Here is a 15,214-nt window from a genome sequence, read left to right as displayed (position 1 = left end):
TCATAATTAGAAGATATAACAGCAATGTTTCACTTATTTTGAAGAAAAAATAACAACATTGTTTCACTTGTCGTAAATAACAACAAATAGTAACACTACATTGTCACCATGACAACAAGCGAACCTACTTTGCTGGGATGGTTTAGCATCGTCTTCAGAGAAGATGACAGACAATCTATCTAGTTCTGTAGTGAGTTTAATTCAGCCCCGTCGTTAACAAATAGTTTAAAAGTACATACTAACAAATCCACATTAACCTACCGACGTTAGAAATAGACTTGATCAGCCTTGAACTAATTTACAAGTCAAGTTTTTACATCTTTGAAAACCGATCTCTACCTTCAATTCAAAGTTTAAACTTTGAGGAGATCCGAACACACCCAACCCTTTACCTGGAGTAGAGATGGAATGTCGGGACATGTCCCCAACTCCTAACAGTTCCTCCCGATAGGACTGAGATACATCCTCTTCATCCTCCTCGTCATCCTCTTCTTCTTCTTCACTTCCTCCACTATCTTCTGGCGAGTTCCTGGCAGGTACGGGGTTTTTTGTTTCGTTTTATAAAATGAAATATAAGAAGTACTATTTTATCTACGGTAAGATATAATTCAGTTTACTTTTATTAGTTTATTCATTCTAAACATAAACTATATTTTCATAATAACAGCAAGAACATCCTTACTTGGTGATCTTGACATCAGAGAAGGGGGTAAAAGCGTTAACTAACTGACTGCTCCCCTCAAACTCTGTGCTGGCACACGACGGGTCACGTGTCATGGTGGGATCAGACATCGTCATGCTCTGTACCGTTCCTGCACGTGCAACAAAGTGAGAACAATTGATTGTGTGAGTATCTCTGGTCATACACTATACAGAAGTTAGATTGTTAAATGAATGTGGCCCCTAAAATTGGTCTCCTCCTTTTCAAGGTAAACTGTAGGAGGTGTTGTAATTTTTAGTGACTTCACCTAACCCTAACCCCCCCCCCCCCTCCCCAGCCGCAGACTCTTCAACCCTGTACTATATTGTCCTTTATTCGACTAATACGTCCTTCTCCCTCTCATCCCCTGTATCCGATCATGCATTGTATCCCATAACTGTCCACTGTCCTAATGGGTCTGCTTGAACTCCTAAAATAGCGCACTCCATAATGATAATGAGGTTTATTTCCGTGTTGGTAGTGATAAAAGGTAATTATCGCTATTTCTGAATAGCAATTAATTAGGATGTTGATTAAATAGATTGGTCATCATTTCAGACAAGACAAGTTGAAGGAACGACCCATTCATACTATTCAGGACTATAATTATAAAATTGAATGGCAATTAAATTTGTTATTTATTAATTATTTAAAATAAATTGCGGGTGACACAGAAGAAGGCTGTATCGGGGGATTGTTATTAACCAATTAATAATTGTGAGTATAAATACTCTTGTAAGATAGAGGCAGCATATCATTTTTCAATCTTTTCAGCAGTATTCGTAGATATTGATTAATATGATTCGTTTCCTTTCTTCTTTCTGTACTTTTGATAATAGATTTGCAAATCCACGTTTAAATTGTCCGTTAATTCTCAGATACTATAGTTATAAACTTTTACCGTTGAACCACAACTAAATCTCCAACTTTATAGGTACCACTTTCAAAACACCATCATGTCTTCTGAACTCGACCAACTGAAAGCAACCCACGAGGAGCTCAGACTCCAGAAGAGGGCCATCGACCGTGAAACCGAGGACACCCGAACCAAGACGATCGAGGACAAGCGTGCAGCTGAGGCTGAGATCGAGAAGCTACAGTTGGATGTAGATTCCTTGAAGGAGGAGACAGCAGCTTTGGTGGAGAAGAACAAGGGTCTGGAATCTAAAGTTTCCAGTCTGAAAGAAGAACACGTGCAGAAGAAGAAGACACAGGAAGAAGACTACGATACCCAGAGACGTCACAAGCAGAAGCTGCAGTTCCAGGAGTCTAAGTTGTGCACCAAGAAGGTGAACATTGAGAAGAAGTGTGACCCAGTTGAGGTGCACAGACTTCAGATCGAGGAGCTGAAGAACGAAGTCGAGCACAACAAAAACGAGAGGGAGGAAGTCAAGAAGATCTATGAAACCGAGATGAACAAAGTAGACAACATCCTCGCCAAACTGAAGTTCCAGGTAACGACCTGGGAAAAGAAAGTCCAGACTGCCAGAGAGCAACTCCTGAAACTGAACGCTAACTGTATCAACGTGAGGGAAGCCACCAGGAAGGAACTGTACGATAAGGACCTTCTCCTCCAGCGGCTTATACTGGACACTAAGAGATGCAATAAGTCTATCCCTGAATTAGAGTCTAGCACAGCTGTTCTTGAGAAGATGATCAAAGCATAACTATCACAACGGTAGAAGGTACGTGTAGGGACAATTAATGGGGTTTGCATTTTATCAGCTGTCAGAATAGGGCATAACTTTAGTATTTATTGTCTTTTTAATAATACATCGAGGGGTATTAATTAAAATCATTTATGTCCTCATCTTATTATTAGTACTTGAGATACTCTTATGTGATATCCTCATGACACAATTCATGACATCGTGATTAAACGGTACAACACAATTCATGATAGCGTAATTCAACGTCACAACACAATTCATGATAGCGTAATTCAACGGACAACACAATTCATGACAGCGTGATTACACGGCACGACACAATTCATGATAGCGTAATTCAACGGCACAACACAATTCATGATAGCGTAATTCAACGGGACAACACAATTCATGACAGCGTAATTCAACGGCACAACACAATTCATGATAGCGTAATTCAACGGGACAACACAATTCATGACAGCGTGATTACACGGCACGACACAATTCATGATAGCGTAATTCAACGGGACAACACAATTCATGACAGCGTGATTATACGGCACGACACATTTCATGATAGCGTAATTCAACGGGACAACACAATTCATGACAGCGTGATTACACGGCACGACACAATTCATGATAGCGTAATTCAACGGCACAACACAATTCATGACAGCGTGATTACACGGCACGACACAATTCATGATAGCGTAATTCAACGGGACAACACAATTCATGACAGCGTGATTACACGGCACGACACAATTCATGATAGCGTAATTCAACGGGACAACACAATTCATGACAGCGTGATTACACGGCACGACACAATTCATGACAGCGTAATTCAACGGGACAACACAATTCATGACAGCGTGATGACACGGCACGACACAATTCATGATAGCGTAATTCAACGGGACAACACAATTCATGACAGCGTGATTACACGGCACGACACAATTCATGATAGCGTAATTCAACGGGACAACACAATTCATGACAGCGTGATTACACGGCACGACACAATTCATGATAGCGTAATTCAACGGGACAACACAATTCATGACAGCGTGATTACACGGCACAACACAATTCATGATAGCGTAATTCAACGGGACAACACAATTCATGATAGCGTAATTCAACGGCACAACACAATTCATGATACAATCATACTGTTATTGAAGGGATTGTAATTGTGTGTTTAAGGGCATAATATTAAATATATTATATAATACGTAATACCGTTATTTTTATTGTTTAAAACATGGAACCTAATCTTTGAGTATTACTTGGTGATTCCAAATTGAAAATTTATACTAAAATAATAAACACAGATCAGCTCTTCTATAAGGGTTAGCAACGATAACATCAAGCTAAATCTAACGATAAAAGTACAATAACAAAGTGGAACCTTGATTAATGAACTTTTAAACGTTGGATCCAACTTAAAACATTCGTATCTAACTACAAACATACCATACATATAACTATAAGGAGTGATAAATGGATCTGGCTATTAAATATTGTAACCTTTTACATAAATTATTCTTTCCTATCGAGCAAATTGTCATTATATCCCTTTTTGAGAAGGGATTTGCTTTCAAAAATGATGCAGTGAATAGAAATTAGAAGAAATTAAAATATCAGATAATAAATACTTAATAAACTTACCAAGCCAGTGTTCTAACATTCCACCTCCTCCCCCACTACAACTCATGTTGAGCATTGAGTCTGGCAGGCTCAGGTCAGGGGGCTCGAACGACTGGTTGATCAGATCTAGTAGTTCCTGTAAGAGTATTTTAACTTTTTAATAGCTATGATGTACTCAGATGTAGATACAGGTGTGCAAGGTTGTTAAATACGTATTAGGAGGGAATACGTATTGGAATACGAATATGTATTAATCCTCGAAAATTGACGTATTACGAAAAGGTGTGGCTTGAAGTTGAAATTGATCGCGGACGGTCTTTAAATTCTGAACATCAAAATCATTAAATATGTATTAATATGTAATTGATAATTTCGCAAAAAATGTTAGCTTATCGGATTATCCATGAAATTTGATTACAAATTTAAGTTATCATGTATAACTGCACTCCTTTAATGCATGATCAATGATGAGGGTGGCGCGCAGCTGTAATGTTTAATTTTGACAAATCAGCGTATTACGGCGTATTATGGCGTATTCGTGGACGTATTTAACAATCCATAGAAATTACCGTATTACGGCGTATTACGACGTATTCTTTATTAGAACCGAATACGTATTATTTCACGAAAATTTGACGTATTTAACAACCTTGCCAGGTGTGAGGTTATATTGGAAGCTTGAAGACATTTCCTCTCATGATCGAGAGTTTTTGAGATAAGATACAAGTTGTTCAGTGCAGTTCATGTGAATAACACATTATAATCCACCTCCCACTTGGTTCAGCACCTTACTTACCGACTCCTGAACGTCCCCATCAGATAGATACCCCCTGTCCTCCCCAGACCAGGCTTCTCCTTCCGGAGTATCGAGTCCGGGAGTCTTGGTTACAGCTGGAGTCCAGGAGTCCGGGAGGGGGGACAGCTGATGAAGGGCCGGACTCGAACCGTCGCCATAAACCTGACAAGAACTCATCGTTATACATACCTAGAATCTTAGATTAGGCTTGATAAGGCTTGATTAGCCTATGTAATAATAATAGATATCAACCATATAGGATAGTGTTCCTAAAGGACATTAGACTAGTATAGAAAGTGCTGATAGTGAGCCCATACCTCGACCAGAGTAGCTCGACTGCTATCATTAGCAGATTAGACTAGTATAGAAAGTGCTGATAGTGAGCCCATACCTCGACCAGAGTAGCCCGACTGCTATCATCTAGTTAGACTAGTATAGAAAGTGCTGATAGTGAGCCCATACCTCGACCAGAGTAGCCCGACTGCTATCATTAGCAGATTAGACTAGTATAGAAAGTGCTGATAGTGAGCCCATACCTCGACCAGAGTAGCCCGACTGCTATCATTAGCAGATTAGACTAGTATAGAAAGTGCTGATAGTGAGCCCATACCTCGACCGGAGTAGCCCGACTGCTATCATTAGCAGATTAGACTAGTATAGAAAGTGCTGATAGTGAGCCCATACCTCGACCAGAGTAGCTCGACTGCTATCATTAGCAGATTAGACTAGTATAGAAAGTGCTGATAGTGAGCCCATACCTCGACCAGAGTAGCCCGACTGCTATCATTAGCAGATTAGACTAGTATAGAAAGTGCTGATAGTGAGCCCATACCTCGACCAGAGTAGCCCGACTGCTATCATTAGCAGATTAGACTAGTATAGAAAGTGCTGATAGTGAGCCCATACCTCGACCAGAGTAGCTCGACTGCTATCATTAGCAGATTAGACTAGTATAGAAAGTGCTGATAGTGAGCCCATACCTCGACCAGAGTAGCCCGACTGCTATCATTAGCAGATTAGACTAGTATAGAAAGTGCTGATAGTGAGCCCATACCTCGACCAGAGTAGCCCGACTGCTATCATTAGCAGATTAGACTAGTATAGAAAGTGCTGATAGTGAGCCCATACCTCGACCAGAGTAGCCCGACTGCTATCATTAGCAGATTAGACTAGTATAGAAAGTGCTGATAGTGAGCCCATACCTCGACCAGAGTAGCCCGACTGATAGTGTTCCTAAAGGACATTAGACTAGTATAGAAAGTGCTGATAGTGAGCCCATACCTCGACCAGAGTAGCTCGACTGCTATCATTAGCAGATTAGACTAGTATAGAAAGTGCTGATAGTGAGCCCATACCTCGACCAGAGTAGCCCGACTGCTATCATCTAGCAGATTAGACTAGTATAGAAAGTGCTGATAGTAAGCCCATACCTCGACCAGAGTAGCTCGACTGCTATCATCTAGCAGATTAGACTAGTATAGAAAGTGCTGATAGTGAGCCCATACCTCGACCAGAGTAGCCCGACTGCTATCATCTAGTTCCTAAAGGACATTAGACTAGTATAGAAAGTGCTGATAGTGAGCCCATACCTCGACCAGAGTAGCTCGACTGCTATTAGCAGATTAGACTAGTATAGAAAGTGCTGATAGTGAGCCCATACCTCGACCAGAGTAGCTCGACTGCTAAAGGACATTAGACTAGTATAGAAAGTGCTGATAGTGAGCCCATACCTCGACCAGAGTAGCTCGACTGCTGTCATCTAGTTCCTAAAGGACATTAGACTAGTATAGAAAGTGCTGATAGTGAGCCCATACCTCGACCAGAGTAGCTCGACTGCTATCATCTAGTTCCTAAAGGACATTAGACTAGTATAGAAAGTGCTGATAGTGAGCCCATACCTCGACCAGAGTAGCTCGACTGCTATCATCTAGTTCCTAAAGGACATTAGACTAGTATAGAAAGTGCTGATAGTGAGCCCATACCTCGACCAGAGTAGCTCGACTACTATCATCTAGTTCCTAAAGGACATTAGACTAGTATAGAAAGTGCTGGTAGTAAAGAAGCCCATACCTCGACCAGAGTAGCTCGACTGCTATCATCTAGTTCCTAAAGGACATTAGACTAGTATAGAAAGTGCTGATAGTGAGCCCATACCTCGACCAGAGTAGCTCGACTGCTATCTAGCAGATTAGACTAGTATAGAAAGTGCTGATAGTGAGCCCATACCTCGACCAGAGTAGCTCGACTGCTATCATCTAGTTCAGATTAGACTAGTATAGAAAGTGCTGATAGTGAGCCCATACCTCGACCAGAGTAGCTCGACTGCTGTCATCTAGTTCGCCACTTAGTATCTCCAGATTATCATTCTTGAGAAGCTGTGCCACAGATGAAGTCTTCTTCTTCTTCGTCGTCTTCACCACCTTGCCTCCTTTTGACTTTGCTAATTCTGACGTTTTTGGAGTTTTCTGGGCTGTTTTGTCAGCTTTAGTTTCGTTCGATCTCTTCTGGGATTTCTTTGATCCGGAAGTATCTTGAATCTTCTGCAAGTTAGTAGAGCTTGCCTTGCTGCTATTCACCGAGGGTGCTTTGTCCCACATACTTGTCTGTGAATATTTCATGATACTCAAACTTATAACAAATAATATTTACTATGATGAGTGTGTTAAAATTCAAGTTTAATCAGTTTACAAAATCCGTCGCTGTCACGTGTTAAGTAGAATTTGTTCCACCCGCCCGTAGTAAAGTTCATTAACTGTGGTAATATCTCACCCTGGTCATATTTGTCTTAGTAAATTTGAGAGTATTAGCAACAATCTTCCTCCTTTTAAACTCCTTGAGATTCCGCCACTTTGGTTCTATCCAGTTCCTCATAGCTTCAAATCCCCTGTTGCACACTTCAATTGGGGGGAAGGTTAGAGGGTTGTGACTGAAGTCCACAGCGTCCGGCTTCAAACACAGCTCAGGTAACATTATTATCTGAGAGATTAGCAGGTTATTAACAATTTGCTAATTTTTAACTTTTTTCCATGGAATAAAAATATGATAAACAATAAACATGACAAACAGTTGCAATATAAGAACGATGAACAGGAATAAGAATTACTGATCCTACGCTTTATATTTATTATCTGTTTGAATGTAGATAAAATGAAGATAAAAACATTATAAAGATGTGGAGCTGGAACCCGACTCAATCTAACACTTGACCTTATCTTGCTTATCTTAGTCCTACAGTTGACATTCTCATAACCCAAACCTACAGTTGCACTTATATGAGTCTACAACTTATCTCTACAAACAATGTGCAATGTACAATGTACAATGTGCAATGTGCAATGTACAATGTACAATGTACAATGTACAATGTACAATGTACAATGTGCAATTAACAATGTACAATGTGCAATGTACAATGTACAAATGTACAAAATGTAAAATGTAAAATGTACAATGTACAATGTACAATGTACAATGTACAATGTACAATGTACAATGTACAATTTATGTAGAACTGACACTCACTTCATACGGCAGCTCCACTATAAAGTTGTGGCTGCACTTTAATATTTGTAGATGTACGAAACTCGAACATAGAGCCAAGGGGTACTCGTCCAACCTGATTAGAATCTATGTTAAGAAAGTGTAATCACGGGAAAAAGGAATGAGGGGTCTAGATGTGGCCTGTGGTCCGAGTTAGGGTTTGGGGAAGGACTAACTGAGGTAAAGAATTGACATAATGACGAAAAGACAACTTAAAGATTCAGGTCGGTATTCTAGTTTGTGTAGACTAACTTGTTGCAAGAAACGTTCAGACAAACTAGACTGAGAAGGTTCTTTAGATTGTTGGGTAGTCTCTTAATTCTGTTGTTACTTAAGTTTAGAACCTGCAGGGAGTTTAATGAAATAGTAAAATTAATTATCAAAATAAACTGTGGTGTGCTGCATGGTCAATCATTTTTTAAAAAGAAATATTATTAAGTAATGACTAAAACGTTCTTTTTTTTTCTTCTTATAAATCACTGGCTTGAAATGTTTCTACCTTGAGAAATTTGAGATATCTGATATCAATAGGTATAGATGAGATGTTGTTGTGACTAAGGTCAAGCTCCTTCAGAGAGGTCACTGTGAGGATCTCTTCAGGAAACTCGCTGAACCTGTTGTACGACAGATCCAGCAGCTCGAGGCAATCTAAACGGGATATCTTCCTCGGTATCTCCCTGTTTAAACATGACATTAGTAAAACTACCACTTACAAGCAATTCTTGATATCACCTAAATATGTAAAGCAGAGAGCTGTCAATTTATAACAGTTAGCGTCCTAATTTAAAGTATCGGAGGTTATGTCATTTTATTAAATTCAAGTCTCGCAGATTATGTAATTTTAGTCCAGATACTCCAGCACAGAAGTGTTTCTGACCTGAGGAAGTTCCTGTTGAATATGAGGGTCTCTAGATCGTCACATCTGAGGACCATCTTAGGGAACAAGGTGAGAGCCATCTGACTCATGTCGAGGTAGGTGTCTCTTCTCAAACATTTCACTCTTCTTCCGTCCTCTGTTACTACCTCTGCAGGGGGACAATATAGCTGGTATTATTCATGAATATTTCATTTCCTCTATTGACCATTACCTTCTCTGTTACTACCTCTGCAGGGGACAATATAGCTGGTATTATTCATGAATATTTCATTTCCTCTATTGACCATTACCTTCTTATTTCTACCATTATCGTGTCACACTTCCAACACAGACAGTGGCTGTTATATTGAAGAAGATTTATAACTGAGTGGGTTGAAAGACGTGGTGAACTGATTCGTCTACAAGAAGGCATTGTTAAAGTGAAGGTTATTTAACCAGATTCACGTTTCAATAACAAGAAAACACTCAAGCATCACGTGTTTATTACCCGGAGTCACGTGGTGTTTTTACCTTGTTTTCTGTGTTTAGGTTTGGGGAGGTTGACTTTTAGAGGGGGCAATTGGAACATCATCTTGACACGGAGTCACTCTGAACTACACCTAGTCACACACTATCTGACTTATCTCGAGCAGTTTGGTTTACTAAGTAACACACTATCTCGAGCAGGTTATTTGTAGAGGATGCCAGTTCATACCATGGGCTTGTCATTCATCATTCCAATATTGACGTTACATCGACGTTAAGCTGAAATCGTGCGTACTATATTCAACGGACATACAGGTTACAAAAATTAGCTGATTCAAAGCATTGTATTGACTTAAATTGGGTCGAGATGTGACCTGATCAAGTGATCATGATTCATTGATCTGTAAAACTCGAGTGTTGGAGAAGATATAATTGTTCATCAAGTCTCGAACTTAAAACTCAGGAAAGATATCACTTTGATCTGTTAAATGATAAAACCACATTTAGGACGCTACTAGAGAAGGTGGCTTTCTCCTTTGCAAAAATCGGAAACCTTAAAACGGATCATTGTTATGATCGTGGACGAGATGCCATTCTGGAGCAGAGTTAAAAACATACATTTTAACTATCGACCGAGTTTCAAAGTTAAGCAAAAACAAAAAACAAACTAAATCCACAACAGCAAACAGCATAAAACCTGCAACCTAAAACAAAACCACTCTCAACAACAACTTAACATTTGAAAAGCATTCTAGTCTCTCTCCGTGTATTAATAGTAGTATTGTTTAATAGCCAGTACACAAAATATTTATCGTGCGGTGGATTGTCCTGTATTGCAAGCTTAACAAGTACACATGATCAATTTAAAGGTGGCCATAGCGTGACGTGATGTGTTGGAGATTGTTGTGAGTTACAAGTGCTATAGAATGTGCTTTATAGATTGTATTATATAGTGGCCTGTGATTGGTTATAGTGCACGTGTGATTGGTATACTGGTCACTGTAGTGCTTGACAAGGTGTTCACTCCCACAATCTCACTGTAGAGTTCACGTTATAGCTGGAGTGGGTGGTATTGTCACTTTATCTCTGATAAGAAACTAGGGTGTAAAATATAAATCGTACTTATCGTACAACATAAGGGGCCAAAAACATCATTCAACGATTGTTAACTTAAAGCACTAGAAGCAGTAGAAGAAACCGATTTAAGCAAATAACAATCAGGGGTCACTATAACAGTTTAACAGTCACAACAACTACAATCTAAAACGAACTGTAGAGTGTAAGAAATGTCAAATGAACAAACCCCTTGGAGCTCACATCAGTGTAATTGTAGGACCACGTTATACGTTCTCATAATCTCGTCTTACACTCAGCAGCGCGCTCGCAACGTGACGTCACGTGATTGTTTAGATATCAAAGTGCGCGTCACGTGACATGAACGCGTGATGAGTTATAAAGTTGGGTCGTGAGTCACGCTTTACCTCATAACTCTTAAGTCTTACTACATCGATCGAACACTGGGCGGAGAGAGCGGCTGGCGTTTATCTCTCCGCACAGTGAGTGAATATTAGACTGACGAAGATGCAAGGTGTGCTACCGATAGGTGATAACATCAATTTAATATGATATCGATAAATGTTGGAAATCAGACGAACAGAAGGGACACTGACAGATGGTGTTGAAGCCTGAAAGTCAATGTAAGCAAATTTGACAGTTTATTCAAAGAAAACTGATTTGTATATTTATAAGATATCTCAAATAGTTTTTGTTATGTAGATTTTAATAGGATACTTAGTGTGATATCATTCTGCTGAAATCAAAATTGATTTGATTTCTTGCTTTGTTCATTATAACCGGAAGTTTATGACCAATTTTTTTTAAATATGAGCAGTTCTTTGCCATCGATTTGTGTGTTCTCAAATCATTTTTCATAAAGTTTTTTTCATAAATCTTTGGATTCAGATGTACAGGGTGTTTCAAAATTATTGTAAGGATGCACTTTTTGAATCCATTTGTCTAGACTTTATTCTGTAAAAGGTTACTTTCTGGTTAGTTTTAAGGTTGAATGGCGACTTCTGAATTTTGTACGTTGCCATGGTCACCATAGAAACCAAAATCAGTCCCCTAGCAACCGAGTTAATTAAGTGGGTCCAAGAAATTGCGGACATAGTTCACTATTTGTTTATCGTGTTTGGATGCCCAATGCCCATCATATTTTACAGCTGGGGGAAATATTTTCGAACGACTCTACTTTATGATCAATTATTGCAGTACTAGGTTAAATTTTAAAAGAATTAAATAAAAATGTATTTAAACCAACTAACAAACAGATCTTCGCAAAAACAAAATGTGCGTGTGTGGTGTACAAACTCGAATTGCTCTTAATCTAATCTGGATACCATCAATTCCAGAATCCAATGAAGTGCAACGAGGAAGGTAACAGAAACAAGAACTAACGACACAACACAAATGACCTCCATCAGGCTGACAAGTGCCGCCAAGTGCCGCTGATAGAGATGATCTAACAGCATCCAGTTAACAGTGTATCTAGGTTGCCGGCCTGGAAACAAACACCCGGCTGTGCTAGTGAGACCAGGTCAGATCTAATTCCCCCTGTAATACAATAGTGGGCTAGAGAGAGAAATAGTGACCTAGATTAAGAGGGCAGGATTAGGGGGAACTATAGGATCCGGGGTGGCATTCCATTTGCGAGTTAAAGTTTCACTGTGAAGCTGGTTATTGGTAGCTTTTAGCTGTCATTTGATACTTGTATAGTGTGTTGTGTAGGTGTTAGTTCCGTCAGTTTTGGTATTAGCTGTTAATTTGATATGTTGATATGTTGGCAAAAGCGAGTAAGAGTCAAAATTATTTAATAACAATCAATGGTCATTTTAAAAGTAATCTAAACCATAAACCAACAACTACAATTCAAGTAATAAAACTGCAAGTTTAGAAACGTAAGACTTAGAGATGAAATGGCGAAAATAAAATGTCAGTTGAGTTTGATAACCCCTACTACCATGTATCACAAATAAAACATCCCATCGTGAACTATATCAGAATGTTTATTGTTTATTTCCATTGTCTCCTCCATAGCTAACTTCATTTTTCTTCATATCAGGGACGAGGAAGCACTTTTGTAATGTTCAATGTTCATTTATACCTTCTGCCACCACAACCAGTCCATTCCTGTGAGGTATCGTATTAGAGAATAGAGAAATATGTTTAAATCGGTGTTGGTCGGAGAAAACAGCACAACAATTGCTAACACTCTAACAGTAAAGCAGTAACACTAACACTCAAACAGGGATTGGTAGGTTTACGAGGAAATCACTACCATTTTAAAGCTATGGTTATATTTATGTCTTGTATTAAAACCAATACCCACCATGTTGGAGGAGATGCACAGCAGTAGCCGGGGTCTCGAAGAAGAAACCAACAGTAGGTCCATTCCACATCTCAGCGCACTTTCCTGTTAAACAGTTAGTGTTACAGTTAGTGTTACAGTTACAGTTACAATTAGCGTTAGATTTTGAGTCCTTATAGGTCTTGAATCTTGATTGTCAGATTTGGAGTACCATGTTTTTCGCACCTTCATACTTTCATAGGTTACTTGTTCCAGTATAACAAAACATGTTTACTGACCCTCTGTGTAGTTGAAGTTGAGAAGGAGCTGATCCTCAGCATACAACTTGAAACCATCCTCCCTCTTGGCGAATGTCCAAGTTCTCAGTCCTTCGGGTAGAATAGCTTCCTGGTCGTATTTTATCCAGCCACAGTTCCTCGCCCACATGTGTCTCTCGTAGCTGCGTGGGAGGAGATGGACATCAGTTATTTGTTAATATTAAAGTTTGTTCGATGTTGTGAATGCCCAAATGTAGATTGCAAATAGGTTTGTACCCTCTACAGAACCTCTCAAATAAAACATAATAATCACACTTACAAGTCCATGTTGCCATGCATCTGCCCGTTCTCTTTAATAAACTCCAAGTCGAAGATACCGTGGAACTCTCCCTCAAATCTCCATTGTACGGCAGCAAAGTCGAGCAGGTTCACCATGTAGGGGCAGTCCAAGCCACAGTCCCGAGCTGGAGACCACGACCATTCTAAAGGGGTGGGCGTTATTATATATATTTATAAGGGAGGGGGGGGCGTTTTGAGAGGAGCTTCCAGTTCAATTTTATACATTTATTTTCACTCTATCAAAATTTTAATTGTTTCACTTTCAGTGAGAGCTAAATCTGCGGCCTGCGGGTGACCACCTAAGTTGGTAGCAGTGGTCATGCACTTCTGACTAATCGAGTCGTGAAACAGTTTTATAATGTTGTATGTGACCAGTGACGGTCTAATTTACAATCTAACGAACAAATTCAGCAAGTGAGACATTTTTAAATAATCATAAACATGAAGGCGGGTTGCAGCACACAATATAGTTTTGCTTTTATAGTAATACTACATTTCATTTAACTAATCTAGGCGCTGATAATGATATATCTGAGTACTGTGTAATAAAACAGTTGACTGTCCTGCTTTTATCTTGGATAATTAAATTTTAGTCAAATATCATTCAACAAATCTAGGCGCTGATAAAGCGATATGATTTAAAACTTTTGTCCGCGTTACCTGGGTTGTAGAACTTGATGAGCATGTCTAAAGCTTTCACATCGCTTTTGAGGCTGTTTACTGCAGCAGTCAGACTGGCAATATCCTCTGAAATAAAAGAATAAGTATGTAACAGATGTAACTACGCGCGCAATCCACGGATGAAAGGCGACCATTTAGTCAACTCTGCTCCCTTCTTAAGTCCAAACTCTAACACTGACCCTAACTTTACTGGGACTCGACGCCTGAGTAAAATATTTTGGTGCACAACAACCTGGGGCTGAACGTTTTATAGTTACAGGAACAGCAAGTCGCTGGAAATTGGTCGCTGGACGAGCTACTACAGAGTGGTCTATCATTTCCGTAGTTTGTTTCCTTATCAGCTTACAGCTTTCAAGACTGTGAATTTACAATTTTGGTATTTTAGTTTGGGCAAGTTCCGCCCAACAATACATGCTAAAAATTATTATTCGGCTAAAATTCAAATGATTTGCTTAATTTCCACTTACCTTCAGCATTTACTGACGAAAACGCGACCAAAAGAACAGCTAAGAAACCCAACATTTTCTAATCGACAGCAGAGCAAATAAGTTGGACAAACTAGAAAATGGTTCTGCAAGTATCCCTGCAGAATTTACAGCCATTATCAGCTACAATCTAGGGTTTCCTAATTACGGTGGACCTACAATTTGGTTGAAAGGAACCGTGAAATGAATTGGATAATTATATTCTGACAGCCAGAAGGGATACATTTTCAGGAGACACGATATTTTTATCGGTGACTGTTGGACTTATCAGTAAATTCTCACTTTGCGGTAAAACTTAAAATGGTTAATTTTCCTCTACGTTTGTGGCAGAGAATTTGGATGATTTAATTTGGTTAATGAGTTGTAGTGACTATCGAAAATTGGTTTGCTATCATT

General features: G+C 39.3%; 2 protein-coding genes across 2 annotated transcripts in view; both read right to left on the bottom strand.

The window, feature by feature from the left end:
* Positions 1-9,979, bottom strand: part of LOC134819858 (uncharacterized) — a 92,284-nt gene extending 82,305 nt beyond the window's left edge. Inside the window, exons 1-18 of the mRNA XM_063830006.1 lie at positions 9,735-9,979; positions 9,225-9,372; positions 8,847-9,024; positions 8,600-8,691; positions 8,330-8,423; positions 7,577-7,783; positions 7,111-7,410; positions 6,878-6,913; positions 6,706-6,741; positions 6,538-6,573; positions 6,313-6,348; positions 6,010-6,040; positions 5,199-5,227; positions 4,808-4,969; positions 4,033-4,147; positions 683-812; positions 393-529; positions 129-185 (exon numbers count right to left, since the gene is read on the bottom strand). Of these exons, the coding sequence (XP_063686076.1) occupies positions 129-185; positions 393-529; positions 683-812; positions 4,033-4,147; positions 4,808-4,969; positions 5,199-5,227; positions 6,010-6,040; positions 6,313-6,348; positions 6,538-6,573; positions 6,706-6,741; positions 6,878-6,913; positions 7,111-7,410; positions 7,577-7,783; positions 8,330-8,423; positions 8,600-8,691; positions 8,847-9,024; positions 9,225-9,372; positions 9,735-9,795 (1,885 nt within the window). The 5' untranslated portion in view covers positions 9,796-9,979. The remainder of the gene's footprint in view (positions 1-128; positions 186-392; positions 530-682; positions 813-4,032; positions 4,148-4,807; positions 4,970-5,198; positions 5,228-6,009; positions 6,041-6,312; positions 6,349-6,537; positions 6,574-6,705; positions 6,742-6,877; positions 6,914-7,110; positions 7,411-7,576; positions 7,784-8,329; positions 8,424-8,599; positions 8,692-8,846; positions 9,025-9,224; positions 9,373-9,734) is intronic.
* A 2,575-nt stretch (positions 9,980-12,554) lies between these two features.
* On the bottom strand, positions 12,555-14,939 carry LOC134819704 (uncharacterized). The gene is made up of 6 exons (XM_063829791.1): positions 14,801-14,939; positions 14,313-14,399; positions 13,633-13,795; positions 13,335-13,495; positions 13,078-13,161; positions 12,555-12,878 (listed from the first exon to the last, which is right to left on the bottom strand). Exons 1-6 carry the CDS (start codon positions 14,853-14,855, stop codon positions 12,847-12,849), a joined length of 582 nt encoding a protein of 193 aa, XP_063685861.1. The 5' UTR covers positions 14,856-14,939; the 3' UTR covers positions 12,555-12,846.
* Between the last annotated feature and the right edge of the window lie 275 nt (positions 14,940-15,214).

Source organism: Bolinopsis microptera, chromosome 8 (assembly GCF_026151205.1).
Source record: "Bolinopsis microptera isolate Bmic1 chromosome 8, MBARI_Bmic_1.0, whole genome shotgun sequence".
Classification (NCBI taxonomy): domain Eukaryota; kingdom Metazoa; phylum Ctenophora; class Tentaculata; order Lobata; family Bolinopsidae; genus Bolinopsis; species Bolinopsis microptera.
Note: the sequence above shows the minus strand (reverse complement) of the source record. Positions and strands in the feature narration are given on the sequence as shown.